At 45.8% G+C, this 20,883-nt stretch overlaps 1 protein-coding gene across 3 annotated transcripts in view; it reads right to left on the minus strand.

Annotated features, from left to right (window-relative positions):
• The window catches only part of PARP4 (poly(ADP-ribose) polymerase family member 4), a 291,746-nt gene that overhangs the window by 146,991 nt on the left and 123,872 nt on the right, over positions 1 to 20,883 (minus strand). For all 3 annotated transcript variants that reach the window (XM_068266936.1, XM_068266937.1, XM_068266935.1), the window contains exons 26-32: positions 18,408 to 18,507; positions 14,529 to 14,699; positions 10,147 to 10,227; positions 7,267 to 7,347; positions 4,948 to 5,043; positions 3,052 to 3,150; positions 2,592 to 2,633 (exon numbers count right to left, since the gene is read on the minus strand). In XM_068266936.1, the coding sequence (XP_068123037.1) occupies positions 2,592 to 2,633; positions 3,052 to 3,150; positions 4,948 to 5,043; positions 7,267 to 7,347; positions 10,147 to 10,227; positions 14,529 to 14,699; positions 18,408 to 18,507 (670 nt within the window). The remainder of the gene's footprint in view (positions 1 to 2,591; positions 2,634 to 3,051; positions 3,151 to 4,947; positions 5,044 to 7,266; positions 7,348 to 10,146; positions 10,228 to 14,528; positions 14,700 to 18,407; positions 18,508 to 20,883) is intronic.

Here is a 20,883-nt window from a genome sequence, read left to right on the forward strand (position 1 = left end):
TGTTACCATGGTGATAAGGCATGTAGTATTCAGGAAACATTTTACCTCAGGCAAGCCTAAAGTTAACTCTTCTGTCTTTAAATTAACTCTCCAATCCTTAAAATAACTCCAGAGTTAAAGACAGGCTGTTAATTAGCTGCATGTGAAAATAACTACAGAGGAGGTAAATTAACTACAGAGGAGGTCAATTAACTACAGGAGAGGTAACTTAAGGAATAAAGAGGTAAGATAACTCTCTCACGTGTGGAGGTAAGTTTTCTCTTGCCTTATTATCTCCAGCATGATCTTAGTGAATTGAGGCCACTGAAGCCTCCTTAAAATCACGTTTTTATTTTAAAAACCTCTTAAGTATGTTTGCCCTTACTAAAACGCTGCATCCCTGCGGCTGAAATCTAACTACATCCCTCCAAACTCCCATCGCAAAATCCATGACTTTCTTGGTCATGGATTTTGCTGCCCCGTGCGCTTCCGTGAGAGGCAGAGCTTTCAGCTGCAGCTTCTGCCTCTACACGCGTTTATCTCCGCCTTTCCCCCACCCCTCTCAGTGAAGGTAGATTGAGAGGGGCGGAGGAGAGGGGGAGATACGCGCTGATAGACACCTGTAGAGTCAGAGCTGCAGCTGAAAGCTCTGCCTCTCACGGAAGCGCATGGGGCAGCAAAATCTACGACCAAGAAAGTTGTGGATTTTGCGAGGGGAGTTTGGGGGGGATTTAGTTAGATTTCAGCTGCAGGGATGCGGCGTTTTAGTAAGGGCAAACATACTTAAAGAGAATCTGTATTGTTAAAAATCGCACAAAAGTAAACATACCAGTGCGTTAGGGGACATCTCCTATTACCCTCTGACACAATTTCGCCGCTCCTCGCCGCATTAAAAGTGGTTAAAAACAGTTTTAAAAAGTTTGTTTATAAACAAACAAAATGGCCACCAAAACAGGAAGTAGGTTGATGTACAGTATGTCCACACATAGAAAATACATCCATACACAAGCAGGCTGTATACAGCCTTCCTTTTGAATCTCAAGAGATCATTTGTGTGTTTCTTTCCCCCTGTTCTCATGCACTGAAGTTTCAGGCTGCTTGTTTCTTCCTGCAAACAGCTTTGCCCTTGTCTGTAATTCCTAAGTATGTTAAAGCCCAGCCAGCTCAGAGGACGATTTATCCAGCTTGTAAAAGATAAGAGAGAAGAGAGAAGCTGCTCTAATCCTAAATAACACACAGGCAGTGTGCATACAGGGGCCTGGAAGGGGGAGTTCATAGCAGAACCACAACACTGAAGAACTTGGCAGCCTTCCTGACACAGGCTGACAAGTCTGACAAGAGAGAGATAAGTTGATTTATTACAGAGACAGTGATAGTATAAAGTGCTGCAGTAAGCTAGAACACATTAGAATAGCTTTTTGAACTTGTAGGATGATAAAAAACAGGATGCAATTTTTGTTACGGAGTCTCTTTAAGAGGTTTTTAAAATAAAAACGTGATTTTAATGAGACTTCAGAGTCTCTTTAAGGGAGATAAATATGGCAGCCTCCATATTCCTTTCACCTCAGGTGTAATTTAAGGTGCCCATACAATGGTTGATTGGAGTTAGATCAGGTATAAGATCGATCTGATTATTTACCTGTGCCAAAACTTTTCAGGTATCTTGCATGTAAGATATTAGACAAGATTTCAGCAGAAATCTTGTCTGATTATGACCTGACTGCTGTAGCTGCTAGCTTCTTATTGCTGTATGCAGTACAATGAAGCATCCATAGCTCACTGCAACACACCCCAATTACACAAAAGACATGTAGGTATGTATATAAATATAAGCCTATTGATCGAGCTGTAGATTGCATATGGCAAACATTGTCGAATCTATTGAAAAGCTTTAGGGGGAGCTGCGCCAGTTCTCCACGATCCTCCGTTCTCTCGCTGCCAGCTAGATTTCTTAAGGCCAATGCGGCAACTGCACCTGCACGCCCCGGGCCACACGTATCTTTCTTCGCGCTGCTGCCCGCAACAGCATCCTGCGCTGAACCCGAAGAAAGATACGTGTGGCTCAGGGCGCGCAGGCGCAGTTGCTGTCGACTTACAAGTCAACGGTACGACAGTAACAAAACTAGCTGGCCGCGGGGGAACAGAGGATTGTGGCGGACCGGCGCGGGACAGGAAAAAAAATGAGTTTTACTCACCTGGGGCTTCCAATAGCCCACTGCAGCTGTCCGGTGCCGTCGCCGTGTCCCTCACATCCTGTTGTCCCCGCGGCAGTCACTTCCGGTTTCGCCGTCAGGACCCGACAGGCTGGGAACGTGAGTGATTATTCGCGTTCCCAGCCACAGTAGCTCCCTCTATGCTGTTATAGCAGCATAGAGGGAGCTATTGTGGCTGGGAACGCGAAGAATCACTCGCGTACCCAGTCTTCCGGGTCCTGACCGCGAAACCGGAAGTGGCTGCCAGCGGGGACAGGAGGATCGGAGGGACACAGCAAGGGCACCGGAAAGCTGCAGGGGGCTATTGGAAGCCCCAAGTGAATAAAACTTTTTTTGGCTTAAGGATCGCTTTAAGTAATTTCTCAGGCAACAAGTCACATACAGTAACAGCATCAGTACCTCATCTGCTCCTATACTTCCTTCCCTAACACGATCTTCATCCTGAGAACAAAATAATATAAATTATTACCATTAAAATTACATCAAGTGGAAAGTGGCATCAGGATATGATGTCAAGCAAACAGTGAGTACTGTTATCAGTTCTACGGGAAATAGATGTTTGCTTTTATTCTTAAACCAGGGCTATTTTAGGTCAAAGTCTTTGGAGGCCATCACCTGGAGCACCATTGGCTCTCAGAGGGCACCACTGCAGTGCTCTGCAGCAGCTTCCTATGTACGCCTGCTCAATGCTCCCCCCTAAGCACGGTGTAAAAAAACTAGCAGCAGTATCATTTTTACATGTGCAATGTGTCATAAGTGGACCTATTATCAGGTAGTTATCACCCAGTGTATTTCATGATCTCTGCCGCTAGAATTGCAGAGGAATCTCATCCACAGTCTTCAAGCTGCACATACATACCTCTTCCTCTTTGTATTCCATATACGGCAATATATCCACATCTTCAGCTGAGATTATCTCATCAATGTTTGGTTCAATGTTCTCGCTCTCCTCTGCACTCTGTAAGGAAACATCACACTTTTATAATGAACATCATCTGTCACGAGATTCCACTCTCAACAATAAGTGTTGTTAAAGGACGACTATTGCGAAAAATTGTAAAATGTAAAATGCATGTGTATGATCTGTATAAAAACATATTTGTTCCCAAGTAAAATGCCCTATAAATTGCTTTTTCCTATGTTGCTGTCACTAACAGTAGTCAGTAAAAATCTGACAGACCTGACTAGTCTACCTCTTCATGGGGGATTCTCAGGTTTTTCTTTATATTTGAAAGCACTAACTGAATGGCAGTTGCTTGGTTGAACAACCAAAAAAGCAGACACGTGAGTAGGAAAGCCGGCTGACATCCTTATATAGGTCCTTTACAGGAGGTGCTATAGCGAAGATTAACCATCTTAGCGGTATGGACGAGCTCAGCTCGTCCATTACCGCCAGAGGGTGCCGCTCAGGCCCTGCTGGGCCGATTTTGTTCAAATAAAAAGCAGCACACGCAGCCGGCACTTTGCCAGCCGCGTGTGCTGCCTGATCGCCGAAAGAGGGTCCCCCCAGCCGCCCGAGCCCTGCGCAGCCGGAACAAACAGTTCCGGCCAGTGCTAAGGGCTGGATCGGAGGCGGCTGACGTCAGCTGACGTCCATGACGTCACTCCGCTCGTCGCCATGGCGACGAGGAAAGCCAAACAAGGAAGGCTGCTCATTGCAGCCTTCCTTGTTACTTATGCTTGCCGGAGGCGATCGGAAGAACGCCTCCGGAGCGCCCTCTAGTGGGCTTTCATGCAGCCAACTTTCAGTTGGCTGCATGAAATAGTTTTTTTTTATAAAAAAAAAACCCTCCCGCAGCCGCCCTGGCGATCTCAATAGAACGCCAGGGTGGTTAATAGAAATACTGAAAGTCCCCCATGAGAAGATGGACTAGTCCAAAACAGGTCATGTCATATCTGTCAGATTCGTACTGCCTATTGTAAGTGACAGCAACATTGGAGAAAAGTAATGTATAGTGCATCCCCTGGGAGAAATGCACATCTTAAAAATACATACTAATACTAATATTAAAATATACATTTTAGGATATACTTGCCCTATGAGACTACCTCTCTTGACTCCTGGACATTTGTATATTGTACTGTGTGTACTGGTGCTATACTGTATAAACAGGTACAGATACTGGAGCTGTACTGTGTGTGGTACCCAGTATACAACAATCAGCCAATCACGGCAAGCGATGTACCTTACCGTATTTTACTGTATTACCTAACGTATTTTAAATGTTACCATTTTTTGTGATAGTGGTTCTTTGAGCAATTGCATTGTTTAAAATGCAAACTTGCAAATTAATTAGTTTACCATTTAAAGCACACCTAGAATGAAAAAAAAAAGACAGAGTGTGATCATTTTATCTGCAGAACTTATTCTGACCTTTCTTGAAGATCCTGATTCTTGTTTTAATTTTAAGCCTTAAAAATCTTCAGTATTTTCCTGGTTTCATGGGAGCACAGAATGAGTTAACCTCCTGCATTTATATATTTGCACATAACACAGCACACTTGAGTCACAAAGCTGACAGAACAAACTACACTTGTGAATACTTGCAGAGAAGAGAGAATTAGACAGGCTGTTCTCTATAAATACACACAGGGTGGATTTCTCAGTGTTTTTCCTGTCTCCTGTGCTAGAGTTTTGGCCCGCTTTATGTTCTGCCCAGAGACAGGAACACAATATAAGCTGGTATTTGGTTTCCTCATGCATACACACCCATGCGCACTCAAGACAGGAAATAGCTATACGGCAAAAACTCACCCGCTTTTCTATGGCAACAAAACTGGTGAACTCCGTAACAATAGAATGCTCCTTGCTGATGTCGATGATGAAAGATTTCATCTTTTGTTTCTCCATCTGTATTATGGAATATATAGATAGGTTTAAAAATGAAACCTGAATTAAAGTGTCATTGATGCACAGACCTTTTTTTTAGTAATGTACTGGTGTTAAAATGTACTTTCTAGTTTGATCTACCCATTCAATGTTACAATCTTGCAATTTGGACTGTTCACATATTAAAGGAAACCAGAGGCCAATTAAAAAAAAAAGTTTTTCACGTACCTGGGGCTTCCTCCATCCCCATGTACATGGTTCACTCCCATGCCACCGTCCTCCACTGCCTGCAGCTCTGGTATCGGGTCCCGTTAGGGCCTGTACACACTGCTGCGCTTGTGCTGCGTTTTACAAAAAAGTATGAGTTTTTAAAATTGCAAGGTCTTTTGAAAAAGAATGAAAATCGTGATGATTTGTACACACTGATGCGATGCGTTTTAGAAAAACGCAATCGCAGTGCCTGCTGCGCTTTAAGCGCAGCGCTTGAAAAACGCATGCGCTTTCGTTTTTGCCTGCATTTTTTCAGAAGTCAGTATCCCAGAAGACTCTGCAATTTCCTGATTCCTGTGGAAATGTAAACTAGAAAAAAACTCAAAGGATTCTTTAGCCAATCAGCAATTACAAGAAAACGCAAACGCATCAAAAACGCAGGCAAAAGCGTACGATGTGTTTTTAAAACTACATGCACTTGCCATTTTAAAAACACATGCGCTTGCGATTTTGCTTGCGTTTTTCAGTGTGCACAGGCCCTTAGTTGTGCCAGTCTGCGCTCTCTACGTTTCTCTATGGCGGCCGCACTTCCTCTTTCACAGACTGGCCGCAACTAGCAGAACTAACGGGACCCGATAGCGGAGCTGCAGGCAGCGGAGGACAGCGGCGTGGGAGTGATCCGTGCACATGCGGCTGGAGGAAGCTCCAGGTATGTATAAAACTTTTTTTTTTTAATTGGTCTCTGGTACACTTTTAACCCGATCGGGGGAAGCTAGCGGAAGCAGGAAGCGGCAGGGGGATTGATTGACACTGATTGACAAGCTGCTGGTAAACGGAAGGCTACCAACAAGCAGATTGTCGCTACCCTGGCGCTATTTTCAGGGGGGACAACAGAGCCGAAGGGCGACTGGGGGTGGCAGCAGAAGGACACAGAGGTATGTCATTGTGCACAGAACATACCTCTGTGTCCTATTAAGATTTAAAAAAATCTGCCTTGGGTACTCTTTAAGATTGATTCATGATCAATGTGTCACACTGCAGTCTGACTTCAGCAAAATATGTTTTACTACTATGTAAGGTATTGCATTAAAGCACAATAATAGCATTAATCGGTGACTGTAGCTAGGTCAGTAGATACTGGGGCAAGGAGCAGGGACTCTTATTAGGACAGAATCTATTGGGCCATGAATCATTGACTCTGGTATAGAGCTATTAAAGCAAAAACTGATGCATGGATCAGTAGCTCCTGGCTTGAATAGCAGTGGCTGGAGTATGGAGTAACGACTATCTAGGACAGCAATGGCGTAGTGCAGACACTCTAGCTTAGACAACAATGACTTGGGGTCATCACTACAGAAGAGCAGCAGAGACTGGGGAATGAAGCAGTGACTTTACCTTGTACAGAAGTAACTCTGAAACAAAACAGTGACTCTAGCTTGTTCAGCAATGACTCTGGCGTGACTCTGGTGTACAAGTTCAACATTTAGGCTCAGAACATCAGGCACTTTTCCATTCCAGAAACAAAGGTGCATGTGGATATTGCCTGTCAAACCGGTTCGGAGTGTGAACGGACTATCAGACTGAAGAGGAAAATTTAAATTCTTATACAGATGTCTACTTCTATAGCAGATGGTGCCACACTGTCACAGAAACCTTTCTCATACCCAGGGCCGAAGTTGTACTTTCCAGTGCCCAAGCCCACTATCTCACACCAGCTTGTATGTCCCACTCATCATACAGAGGACGGGAACGTCAGGTGACAACAGATGCGGACTGTCATCACACAAAACCAGGAAGTAAGATAGATACAGGGATTCCTGGAATTCAGGCAGAACAGAGCAAAGCAGGAGAGATTATTGACTTTGACATGTGACCTCTTATCTCTCCAAGTCCTGTTGCTTTTTATCACCCAAGGCCATGGCCTTTGTGGCCTTCCCAGTAATTCGGCCCTGCCCATATCGACTAAAACAGTTACCGGTAAACCAAGCATTATATGATTTCTAGAACATATATATCCAATCATGTTCCACTTGCCTCGTTTTCATGCTCCTTCTCCCGGAGAATCCCATCTTCATAATCTCTGATAAGAGCCCGAGCTGTGAGCTTGTGGAGAATCTAAAATCCAGGACACAACAAATACAATAGTTATGGTCTACATGGAAATTATTTTTTTTAACCACTTCAGGATTCTGCGTATGCATAAGTACGCCCCTGAATCCTGAAGCTGTTTCCATGGAGCGGCCGTTCCATGTCAGTTCACGGAGGGTGTCTCCGTAAACACCATGCGAGCCTCCGATCGCGGCTCGCAGGGTAAATGTAAACACGCGGGGAACATCTTCCCCGCTGTTTACATACATACGGCTCTGCTGCGCAGCAGCGCCGTAAAGGAGATCGGCGATCCCCGGCCTCTGATTGGCCGGCATCTGATAGGATTTCCGTCCTGCGCAGCCCATAATGAAGAGGGGAGGGATGGAAGGAGGCAGAGGGAGGAATAGCGCTGCGGAGGGGGGCTTTGAGGAGCTCCCCCGCTAGGCACAGCAGCGCGTCGGCGATCAGACCCCCCCCCCCCCCCCCCAGCAGGACATCCCCCTAGTGGGGAAAAAAGGGGGAGAAGTCTGATCGCCCTGCCTGAAGACTCAGCCCGCAGCACAGATCATCCAAACCACCCGAAACCCGGAAGTGGTTAATTATTCAGAAATGAAGGTCAACTGGCCATACCAGCCAATCCATGATAATCCAGTCTCCGACCAGAGATGAACCCACAGCCTAATTATTAACAAAGACTAGTATTGCTAACAACCTATGTTATCAGCCCATTGTACACATACCCCAGGAGTTACATAGTTACATAGTTATTTTGGTTGATAAAAGACCAACACCAGCCTGCTCCCTGAAATATCCCTGTTGATCCAGAGGAAGGGGAAAAAACCCTTACAAGGCATGATCCAATTAGCCCCAAAAGGGAAAAATTCCTTCCCGACTCCAGATGGCAATCAGATGAAATCCCTGGATCAACATCATTGGGCATTATCTAGTAATTGTAGCCATGGATGTCTTTCAACGCAAGGAAAGCATCTAAGCCCCCTTTAAATGCAGGTATAGAGTTTGCCTTAACGACTTCCCGTGGCAATGCATTCCACATTTTAATCACTCTTACTGTAAAGAACCCTTTCCTAAATAAATGGCTAAAACGTTTTTCCTCCATGCGCAGATCATGTCCTCTAGTCCTTTGAGAAGGCCTAGGGACAAAAAGCTCATCCGCCAAGCTATTATATTGCCCTCTGTTGTATTTATACATGTTAATCAGATCCCCTCTAAGGCGTCTTTTCTCAAGACTAAATAAACCCAGTTTATCTAACCTTTCTTGGTAAGGGAGACCTTCCATCCCACATATCAATTTTGTTGCTCGTCTCTGCACCTGCTCTAAAACTGCAATATCTTTTTTGTAATGTGGTGCCCAGAACTGAATTCCATATTCCAGATGTGGCCTTACTAGAGAGTTAAACAGGGGCAATATTATGCTAGAATCTCGAGTCTTTTTTTTCCTTTTTAATGCATCCCAAAATTTTGTTAGCTTTAGCTGCAGCGGCTTGGCATTGAGTACGATTATTTAACTTGTTGTCGATGAGTACTCCCAAGTCCTTCTCCAAGTTTGATGTCCCCAACTGTATCCCATTTATTTTGTATGGTGCTAGACCATTGGTACGGCCAAAATGCATGACTTTACATTTTTCAACATTGAATTTCATCTGCCATGTATGGGCCCATATTGCCATCCTATCCAGATCCTGTTGCAATATGACACTATCTTCCTGAGAGTTGATGATTCAGCACAGTTTTGTATCATCTGCAAAAATAGCAACATTGCTCACTACTGCATCTACTAGGTCATTGTGGGATGTGGGTTCAAACTCACAAATCATCTCTCTGACTGAATCAAGGTATCAGCTTCTTCAGGGCCTGGATAAGGTTCTCTTGAACCAGAGGAAGGGATTCCAAAATGCAACTCCCCCTCTCTCGGAATTGTGCCCACCCCATCATAGGTAGCAGATGTGCCTCCACTGTTAAGTAGCCCCCTCCCCCAACCGAGTATAGGTAGCCATATGTGCCCCCAGCATGAGGTAGATTCCCCCCAATACAGGTAGTCAGATTTGCCCCCCGTCTTAGGTAGCCCCACTCCTCAGTATGGTAGCCAGATGTTCCCCCAATATTAGGTAGGTTCCCCCTCCCATATAGGTAGCCAGTATTAGGTAGGCCCCCCTGAGTAAAGCAAGATATACCCTAGTATTAGGTGAGTTCCCCCCAGTATAGGTAGCCAGATGCTCCCAGTATTAGGTAGGCCCCCTCCTCCCCCAATAAGCAGAGCCATGAGCAGAGCATGCTGCAGGCAGAGGATACTCACCTCTTGATGCCATGGGATCTCTCTTGCAGTGCAGCTGGAAGAGTCATAGGTGTTGATCCATCAAGTAGCAGCAATATTACTGTTACTTCCACGCATAAGTACCACAAGATATGCTAGTAGCGTGACCCATGGTACTCTAGAAGCATTAGCGTGACTGCTGCTGCTGCTACTGCTACAGCAACGTGCACGTTACTCTAATAATGGTCACACAACTAGAGTACCGCGGGTCACGCTACTAACGCATCTTGCAGTACTTACACGTGAAAGTAATAGTAATATTCCTGTGCGCTATGTGTGCACGGTAATATTACTGCTATTTGATGAAGCAACCCTATAGAGAGGAGATGCTCCATTGGGCTGAAGAGAGATCCTGATGGTGCAGAGAGATCAGTTACTGCTGCCCGCTACACACTCTGCTCCCGATTACTCTGCAATGACTATTCGAATGGGAGAAAGAAACATTCCCAGTAATAACGACTTAACTATAAAGTTAACATTTTATCTGTACATACTGTCCCAGTAGTCTTCTGAAGTTCGGTGGTGGAAACCAAGTTCTCAAGTTCTTTATTGTCAATTAAAGCCTTCAGTGTGGCCTACAATGAAATGTGAGAAAGTTAGTAATTTCACAACTGATGGCATAAAATGAATAAATAAATACCGGCATAAATGCATTCATGAGGAAACAGTAATGGAAATGAAGCAGGAAAGTGTGATAATAAGGGAAGAATCAGACATAGGGCCTACATGGTAGTGGCAGCGATATGCTCCTATGGTCACTGGAAGTGTAAAGCCCGTACAAACTCTAGATAAAATTCAGACACGCCCACCTCTGCCGAGAATCCAGCATGTGTACAGCATCCCCGACCCATCTTAGCCAGCGATTCGCTTGAAGCCCGGCATTGTGCTCTCCACTTACATTGTTCTGTGCTCCATGTGATGTCATGCCCGCGCCGCTCTGTTCCCCCCTCCCCCTTGCATAGGAACAGAACCAGTGGCGGCTCCAGCTTCAGATTTTTGGGGGGGCTCAAAGGGGGCACGAGGGCTGGCAGGCCGGGCTTGGGAGGGGCGAAGCGCGCCACGGCGAAAATTTGGGCGTGGTCATGATGTCATGTGGGTGGGGCTAACTTTAATGTAGTTGTACCAGCTAACGTAGTTACATGAAAAAAAAAAAGAAGTAAACGCACATAATGACAGGTAGCCTTTCACCAGTAAATGCACATAAGAATCAGCTTTTCAGCAGTTAATGCACGTAATGACAGACTGCGTTTCTGCAGTAAATGCACATAAAGGGACAGCTTTTCACCAGTTGATGCACGTAATGACAGACAGTTTCCCCATTAAATGCACATAAGAGCCTGCTTTTCACCAGTTAATGCATGTAATGACAGACAGTTTCCCCATTAAATGCACATAAGAGCCTGCTTTTCACCAGTTAATGCATGTAATGACAGACAGTTTCCCCATTAAATGCACATAAGAGACAGCTTTTCACCAGTTAATTCACATAATGACAGACTGCGTTTCCGGAGTAAATGCACATAAGGGACAGCTTTTCGCCAGTTAATGCACATAATGACAGACTGCGTTTCCGCAGTAAATGCACATAAGGGACAACTTTTCACCAGTTCATGCACATAATGACAGACAGCATTTCCCCAGTAAATGCACATAAGAGACAACTTTTCACCAGTTAATTCACATAATGACAGACTGCGTTTCCGCAGTAAATGCACATAAGGGACAGCTTTTCACCAGTTAATGCACGTAATGACAGACTGCGTTTCCGCAGTAAATGCACATAAGGGACAACTTTTCACCAGTTCATGCACATAATGACAGACAGCATTTCCCCAGTAAATGCACATAAGAGACAACTTTTCACCAGTAAATGCACATAATGACAGACAGACAGTGTCCCCAGCATAGGTAGCCACGTGTATAGATGTCCCCAGTATATGTAGCCAGGCGTATAGCTGTCCCCAGTATATGTAGTCAGGCTGGTGGTGGTGGGCTGGGGGCCCCAGGGCACCTCAAGCCTGACTGGTGGTGGGCTGGAGGCCTCATGCCTGCGTGGCTGGTGGGCTGGGGTCCCAGGGAAGCTCAGGCCTGGCTAGTGGTGGTGGGCTGGGGGCCCCAGGGCACCTCAAGCCTGACTGGTGGTGGGCTGGAGGCCTCATGCCTGCGTGGCTGGTGGGCTGGGGTCCCAGGGAAGCTCAGGCCTGGCTAGTGGTGGTGGGCTGGGGGCCCCAGGGCAGCTCAGGCCTGGCTGGTGGTGGTGGGCTGGGGGCCCCAGGGCAGCTCAGGCCTGGCTGGTGGTGGTGGGCTGGGGGCCCCAGGGCAGCTCAGTGGGTAGGAGGAGGGTGCCAGTGGGTGGGGAGGAGGGTACCTGTGGGTGGAAAGGAGGGTGCCACTGGGTGGGGAGGAGGGTGCCAGTGGGCAGGAGGAGGGTGTCAGTGGGTAGGAGGAGGGTGCCAGTGGGTGGGGAGGAGGGTACCTGTGGGTGGAAAGGAGGGTGACACTGGGTGGGGGAGAAAGGTGCCAGTGGGTAGGAGGATAGTCTCAGTGGGTAGGAGGAGGGTGCCAGTGGGTGGGGAAGAGGGTGCCAGTGGGTAGGGGGGTCGTCAGTGGAGGGGGGAGAATGCCCGTGGGTGGGGAGGAAGGTGCCCCTGTGTGTGAGGAGATTGCCCTGGGGAGAGAAGACAGGAAGAAAATGATCGAGGCGCCAGCCGCGCTAATAAGGGATGCGGGAGCCTGCTTTATTCCTCCCTCCCTCCTCCCTTCCTCTGAATGCCCCCACCTGCTGTGAATGTCCCCTCCGTAGGCAGTGTGTGCGGAGCAGAGCGGAGCGGTAGGTCCTCTTACCGCAATCCATGCTCACCGGCAACTAGTCTCCTGTTTCCTGTGACGTCATGGTAAACAGGAAGCAAGAGACTAGTTGCCGGTGAGCATGGATTGTGGTAAGAGGACCTACCGCTCCGCTCTGCTCCGCACACACTGCCTACGGGGGGGACAGTCATTCACAGCAGGTGGGGGCGCATTCATAGGAAGGGAGGAGGGAGGGAGGAATAAAGCAGGCTTCCGCATCCCTTATTAGCGCGGCTGGCGCCTCGATCATTTTTTGTCATCTGACAGCCAGCAGGCCAGCTCCTCTCCAATCCTCCTTCTCTTCTGAAAATACGCAAGTACAGACTTGCGGTGGCCATGGCCAGCGGGGGGGGGCTTTAAGAGGGGCTAACAAGTTGCCAGCTGGGGCTGAAGCCTGGGCAAGCCCCAGTGTAGCGCCGCCACTGACAGAACACGTTGCTGTCTGAGGGTTCACTTACCGACGGGCGATATCCTCGCACATGTGTGCAAGGCTTTAGTACCTTAAATATTGCTTTTGTGTGCCACGCTCTAACCCCCTTTCATCAAAGAAAAAAAAAAGACAATACTGATTGGATGAAGGTAAATGAGAAACAGTACACAAAGTGGTAATTGGGTCAATCTGCAGATAAACCTCTCACACAGCGTGAAAATGGAGCTTTGGGTGGGCCGTTTTAACACACACGATGATCATGTGCAAAAGTAGCAAGTGAACTCGGCCAGAGTCTTGTGAATCACACAAGCAATACTATTCAAGACCATAGGCTGGATCCTTAGGGGACGTCAGAAGGCTCCTGTTCACATGCTAAGTTTTCAGTTGAGACAGTCCTTAGCTGCAATTAATGCAGTGTGTGTACCTACTTTAAATGTAGTTCGTTTTCCCACATGCTTTTGAAACCTAAGATTTTTCTTCAGACAGACTGGATGTTACAGTACATGCACAAGCTTATAAATGAGACATTTAAAGGGACTCCGAGCAGTGCAGAAACTATGGAAAGATGCATATAATTTTAAAGCTCTCTTTCTCCTCTTTCCAATGATATATAAATTGCCGCCCTACGCCTTTTAGTTTTCGCTATTTTCGCGATCGAAATTGCCGCGGCTGCAATTTCGATCGCGAAAATAGAGAAAACGAAAAGGCGTAGGGTGGCGGTTTATGTGTCGTCAGAAAGCTTTAAAATGATATGCATCTTTCCATAGTTTCTGCACTGCTCGGAGTCCCTTTAAAGGGTACCTGAGAATGATATGCAGTCATATTTATTTCCTTTAAAGGGAAGGTTCAAGCAAAAAAAAAAAAATGAGTTTTACTTACCTGGGGCTTCTACCAGCCCCATGTAGCCATCCTGTGCCCTTGTAGTCACTCACTGCTGCTCCAGTCCCCCGCTGGCAGCTTTCTGACCTCGGAGGCCAGGGCCACATTGCATACATTTTTACGCATTCCAGCTAGTGCAGGAACAAAAATTTACGCGTTGCACCACTAACGCGTAAAAATGTATGCGTTAATGTTCCTGCACTAGCGGGAATGTGTAAAAATGTACGCAATTCGGCCCTGACCTCCGAGGTCAGAAAGCTCCCAGCGGGGGACTGGAGCAGCAGTGAGTTACTACGAGGGCACAGGATGGCTGCATGGGGCTGGTAGAAGCCCCAGGTAAGTGAAACTCATTTTTTTTTTTTGCTTGGACCTTCCCTTTAAAACAATGCAAGTTGCCTGGATGTCCTCCTTATCCTATACCTTAGCCATAGACCTGAACAGACATGCAGATCAGGTGCTCTGACTGAAGTCTGGCTGGATTAGCTTCCTGCTTCTTGTGATTCAAGACACTACTGAAGTCAGAAGATCAACAGGACTGCCAGGGCACTGATATCATTGAAAAGGAAATAAATATGGCAGCCTCCATATGACTCTCACCTCAAGTTCACTTTAAATTCCCAAGGAATGACATCTTAAATCATCACACAGTGCACTTTATCATTTGTCTTAGCTGACTCTGTTATTAGATCTTACCATTGATGAAACATAAAATACATATACCTGAGTGCAGTGAGACACAAAACCATAGACAATCATGCTGTCATTGTGGAATATGGACCGTATGTTGGCAGGAGCTTGCACCGCCTCAGGGAGATGTCTACCAAACAGCCTCCACTTGACTGAAGCTGCTGTACAAGATGGTGATTGCAGCCTGTCACACTGCTTCCGCATCTGCAACAAAACAGTACAGGTTTTACAGAGGATTTTCCACTTTAACCCCCTGGCGGTATCGATTCCTTCCTGATTTTAGGGTCTAAAAGCGGTACAATTTTTTCATTAGCTTTTAGACCCTAAAAGCAAGAAAAAAAAATCATACCCCCAAAGAGCCTGCAGCAGCTCCTGCACTCCCTCACCTACTTTGGATCCAGGGCTGCAGTTCTCCCTCTATCCTCCGGGTGGCACTGTTAACCTAGTGAGATTGCCAGCTGTCATCATGAGGACAGATGGCAATCTCACCAGAGGGATCCAGAGACTCCGGGGACCAGAAGGAGAATGGCTGCCAGCATCTGATACCCGGAGGTGGTGAGATACAAAGCCCGCTGTGCTCTATGCTTTTCCATAACCTCCTGGTGGCTACCAAGAGTCAGGCTCGGGGTTAAGGCTCTGAGCTGCGGTTTTCCGTGCCGAGCCTGACTCGGGGTAAGGACCACTATTGTGAGAAATACTGAAATGTAGGTGTACACATACATGTGAGATGTTTGATTTGTCTCATACATACATACATACATACATGTACATTTGAGTAAACTGCACAACAAATTACTTTTTCCTGTGTCACTGTCCCCTATAGTGGGTATTAGTCTAAGAGCTCTGCACCTCTTAATGACAGTATTTGGATTAGTAAATCTCTTAAACGGGCATTCTAAAAGTTTAATTTATTTTTTTCAAAAGCGCTCTATATAACTATGCCAGCTTTCTGTGTCCTTGTGTGTACACTACTCTGGCAGCTGGACTGTGCCACTGCCATCCAGGGGGTGCTTAAAAAAAAAAAAAAAGGAAATTCTCGTAATCCCCTATGAGGAGATGAGGAGATGGACTAGTCAGTAAGAGGTTCAGATCTATCAGTTTAATACTGCCTATCGCAAGTGACAGCAACATAGGGAAAGAAGTAATTTAGGCCCCGTTTCCGTTGTTTTGTGCGAGTGATTTTACCGCAATTAGAGCGGTAAAAATCACTGGACACTTCCGTGATTCCAGAGTGATCGCGGCAAGCGCTTTATAATCACTGTACCGCAATCGCTCCAGAATCGTCCAGAAAATGCTGCAGGTAACACGTTTGAGATTGGCATAATCGCAAAACGCCCGCGATCAGTGCCAATCTCGCCATTGAGAACACTGCCACAGGATAACATAGCACTAGTGCTTTAACAAGAGCTAGCGCTTTAGCGATTAGCGGGAAGCGCCCGCTAATCGCTTAAGTGTGAATGGGCCCTTCTTGTGCTTTTAAATAAATGTATATTTTATATGTATGCGCCCATTATATACGTATTCAAGTTATAATTAAATGTTATCAGAAGTAAGATTAAAAAAAAGTTAGATATCTCAGTATAGGGAAGCCTCTGGATTTTGCAGAGGTTTACCTATAGAGATGTCGGCGAACGGTTCCCGAACCGTTCGCCGGCGAACTCCTCACTTGTACTACTTCCGGGTCGCTATGACCCGAAGTAGTACGGCTGCGTTTGCCTGGCGGTGCGCGTCCTAGATCCCGTACCTGTTGCCGGGCACTTTCTGCGCATGTGCGTGACGTCATGAGTGACATCACGCTCATGCGCAGAGTGCCCGGCAACGAAGCGATCAAAGACGCGCACCGCCGGGCCAGCGCAGCCGTACTACTCCGGGTCATAGCGACCCGGAAGTAGTTCGGCCCCCATAGAGATTTGCCTGCGAACAGTTCGGGCCATCTCTATTTACCTGATCTTTTTACGCCCCTCCGTTACTGAGCTGGGACCCTTAGAAAATATTCCACCATTAAAGAGAATCTGAAGTGAAAATAAACTGATGATATAATGAATTGTATGTGTAGTACTGAGTGGCTGCATAGTGTAATGGTTAATGGGCTCTAGTGCTTTAAAAAGAGCTAGCGCTTTAGCGATTAGCTGGAAGCGCCCACTAATCGCTTAAGTGTGAATGGGCCCTTCTTGTGCTTTTAACTCTGGGATAAATGTATATTTTATATATATGCGCCCATTATATACGTATTCAAGTTATAATTAAATGTTATAAGAAGTAAGAAAGTTAGATAAAAGTTAGATATCTCAGTATAGGGGAGCCTCTGGATAGTGCAGAGGTTTACCTGATCTTTTTACGCCCCTCCGTTCCTGAGCTGGGACCCTTAGAAAACATTCCACCATTAAAGGGAATCCGAAGTGAAAATAAACTGATGATATCATGATTTGTATGTGTAGTACTGCTAAGAAATAAAACATTATTAGCACAGATATGAGTCTCATATTGTTTCCCGTACAGGAAGAGTTAAGAAACTTCAGTTATGTATGCAAAAGAGCTTCTTTAAATTCTGCGACTTTATACAGCCGTGGACAGCACTGTCTTTTGAAGCACTTATCTTAACTGTCTCTCATTGTTTCTTCTTTATGTTTTTTCTGCACAGAAACGTTCAAACGTTGCTACTAATGTTCTATTAATTATCCGTTTTACACAACCAATTCATTATATCATGAGTTGTTTTTTGCTTCAGTGTCACTTTAACGTCAAATATGGTGCTCGCAGCCGCGCTACCATCTGTGCAGTGGCGCACAGCACAGGCGCAACATACAGCTTTCTGTATCCTTCCCCTAAACCATGATGGTGAACAATCTTTGTCTTCAGGTCATTTGAGGGTTGTTTAGAAACCCCCATGTTGCTACTCTTCAGAGAAAATTAAAAGAGTAGGGAAACTTACAATTGACCCCCTTAAATTCTCTTTCTCATAATTGGATTCACCTGTGTATGTAGGTCAGAGGTCGCTGAGCTTACCAAGCCAATTTATGTTCCAATAATTAGTTTTAAAGGTTTTGGAATCAAAATGACAACAGTGCCCAAATTTATGCACCTGCCTAATTTTATTTAAACAATTATTGCGCACTTTCTGTAAATCCAATAAACTTCATTTCACTTTTCAAATATCACTGTTTGTGTCTCCTATATGATATATTTAACTGACATTTATCGTATCAACCAACAATTTATACAGGAACATCATGATGATTAAGAAGGTTGCCCAAACTTTCGCATCCGACTGTATATATGGATCTGGCTTTGCCCCCTTCCATTAAATAAAAAAAAATGAGCGTGGAGGCATAGGACAGCCTAATACAGAGGTTCCCAACCGGTGTGTCACGACACATTTATGTGTCGTGGCAGCACTAGCTATGTTTCGCCGCTCTCTGCTTCCCAGCTCGTCTCCCCCGCAGATCGCCCTCCTTGTCTAATAGAGCAGGGCTACAAGAAAATGCCTGCCACCGTTCGCATTTGCGGAGGGCGGAGGCAAAGCATCGAGGACGGAGCCACAGTCGGAATGCGTGGCTCAGTGAGGAGGAGAAGGAGCAGGGTTTTTGAGATTGTTACTGAGCCCCCCAACATCAGCAGATTGCTACTGAGCCCCTCATTGTGCCTGCAGCATCAGCAGATTGTTACTGAGCCCCTCTGTTCTATCATACGTGACGTGTCATGTATATCTGAATGTTTGGCGTGATATGTCACAACCTGGAAAAGGTTGGGAACCACTGGCCTAATATCTTAGTATGCAACCGTGAATGTATCAGGTGTGAACAATTCTTTTAGTGAGAAGCTCTGGTGGCTGAGGCACAAGCAGTTACTCAGTATCGCCACATGTATTCTGCTTGGGTAAAAATGGTTATCCTGCGCCATTGTTAAGGTTACCTGGCTTATCCAGCTGCACTTAGATTTGTCTCCAAAATACTCAAAGGCCCCAGCGCCATGTCTCGCCAAACACCTCAGCATGTGCTTATTGGCTTTAGCCCTGGAATGAAACATATACATAGCAATAATATCTCAACCTGAATTCATCTTAAACACATGAAATACATCCCAAATCCGTCCCTCCATCGCAAGATTCTAATAAAAGGTTGGTGCAGCTCCACATCACATACCATCTTGACTAGAGCAACATCTTTCTTTTTGGCTTATTATTAAATATAGATTTACACATAGTGCCAGAACACTCCTTCCGGTCTTCTGCCAGGAGGTAACGTATGAAGCCCCAATGCTCTACCAGAGCTAGGGAGAGCTGCACACAAGGAGGGAGGCGTGAGGGAACAGGATCAGAGCACAAGACACCTGCATTTTTTTTTATCAGCCCACACAGGTGTGCCATGCGGGGGTTGGGTGGTCGATTAGAGGGGCCTTGCCTGCAGACTTCTGCTGGGGGGCCCGCCTTTATGAAGCTAAGCCTCTGTCTGTAGGTCTTCTGCCATCTGTTCTGGGAAGCGGTTCAATAGCAAACCTAGTGTGAGCAGTCAGTAAGAAGTAATACCATGATAAGGTACAGGGTGGCACATGAAAAACAACGTCCTGTCTGCCAGCAAGGAGCGTGAGAATTCATACAGATGCTAACTGGCCCATTCCCGTGTGCCTGTTATTGGATCTGTGTTGTGTGTATGCACACGGGGATTATTGAAGCCTATGTTGTCTGCATTTACTGCCATATGAGTATGCAGGCAAGCAAGGCTTAAATAAACCCAGGGAGCACACTCACAGCACAGATCCAGTAACAGGCACACAGTAATGGGCCAGCCGGCATTTGTATAAATTCTCACGCTGGCAGGCAGACAGGCCGTTTTTCTATTCTCCATTCTGCAGTAGAGAATGAGACTAAGGTGAATCAACAACTGATCTCTCAGGATTGGTTCAGCAATGTATGAAGGGGAGACTTATAGAGAGCGTCATAGATTAGAGTTAGAAGCTTGATCTGAATTCTTTGTGTAATAGGGCTAGATGCAGTAACTTGGGGTAATATTGCTGTGCACAGAAAGCACGCCACAATATTACTCTTACTTCTGCAGCAAGAACCACAAGTTACGCTATTAGGGCAATCTGCGGCACTAGAGTAGCACAAGCATTGCTATGGTTAAGCGCGTTACTAACCAGCATTACTGTAAGTAATGCTCATTACTGTAGCAACAGTCCCGTTACTTGAGTACTGAGAGTCGCGCTAATAGCGTAACTCCCGGTACTTGCCACAGAAGTAAGGGTAGTAGTCTTGTGCATGGCAATATTACCACAAGCTACTGCACCAGGATCATAGGGAGGAAGCAGCATTAACTGACCGGAACCAACTCCCTCCTAAACTTAGGATCAAATCCAATCTACCTTTCCTCTCACAAATCTCATACTACCACTCACTGTCTGTCTCTCCACTGGCTTCCAAAGAATCCAGTTTGAACTCCTATGCCTATAACCTCACATACTCCTCTCTGAAGAACTAAAAGGACTCTCAGAACAAAGCCAAGCAGCACATCTATAGAAATAATAGATAAACTCATGATCAGAAGTGAATATCATGCAACATCGTTTAACAGACACAGAACATTTATATTGCGCTTTTCTCCTGGTGGGCTCAAAGTGCCAGAGCTGCAGCCACTAGGATGCGCTCGATAGGCAGTAGCAGTGTTAGGGAGACTTGCCCAAGGTCTCCTACTGAATAGGTGCTGGCTTGCTGAACAGGCAGAGCCGAGATTCAAACCATGGTCTCCATCACACTATCCAGCACCTAGGTTTGTTAAACAATGTTCAATAAAGGATGATTGCGTGCGATAATCGTTCGCTTTGAATAATCGCAACAACTGATCCAATTGTGCACGGTCTGAACGATCGCCATTGACCCCCCGCACTAATTACAGCGATCGTCCAAGGACGCTTTCGCACCCATCGTTTGCACTTACATTCGCAATCGCGGAAGATGGATAGGGGAACGATTGTTAGTAACATGTTTTAGAGGTCATTAATCCAGCATCAGTAAGCAGCTAACCGTGCAGCTTCTGTTTGAATATACAGTATATGGGGGGGGGTCCCTCTCGCAACCAATGACATCTTAAGATTGTCTTATGGTGTCCATACATGGTACAATCTTTTCATTTTTTTCGATTAGATAATTTTGTTTGGTTATTCCGTTACATCGAGTATAAAGATTTTTCCAACATGTCCGAATGGATACTTATTGAAAAAAACGGGGTAATGAATATTTTTTCTTGATAAAAAAAAAGATTCTTTTAAACTTTCATTCGATTTGATTGGACTAGGTAAAATAAGAGACAGAAAAAACACAGGGACACCGGGAGCCCGATATCGTGTGATAACGTTCAACAATGGGACTATGTGGTAAAAGGTAATATACTCA

This window comes from Hyperolius riggenbachi, chromosome 2 (genome assembly GCF_040937935.1).
Source record: "Hyperolius riggenbachi isolate aHypRig1 chromosome 2, aHypRig1.pri, whole genome shotgun sequence".
In the NCBI taxonomy this organism is placed as follows: Eukaryota; Metazoa; Chordata; class Amphibia; order Anura; family Hyperoliidae; genus Hyperolius; species Hyperolius riggenbachi.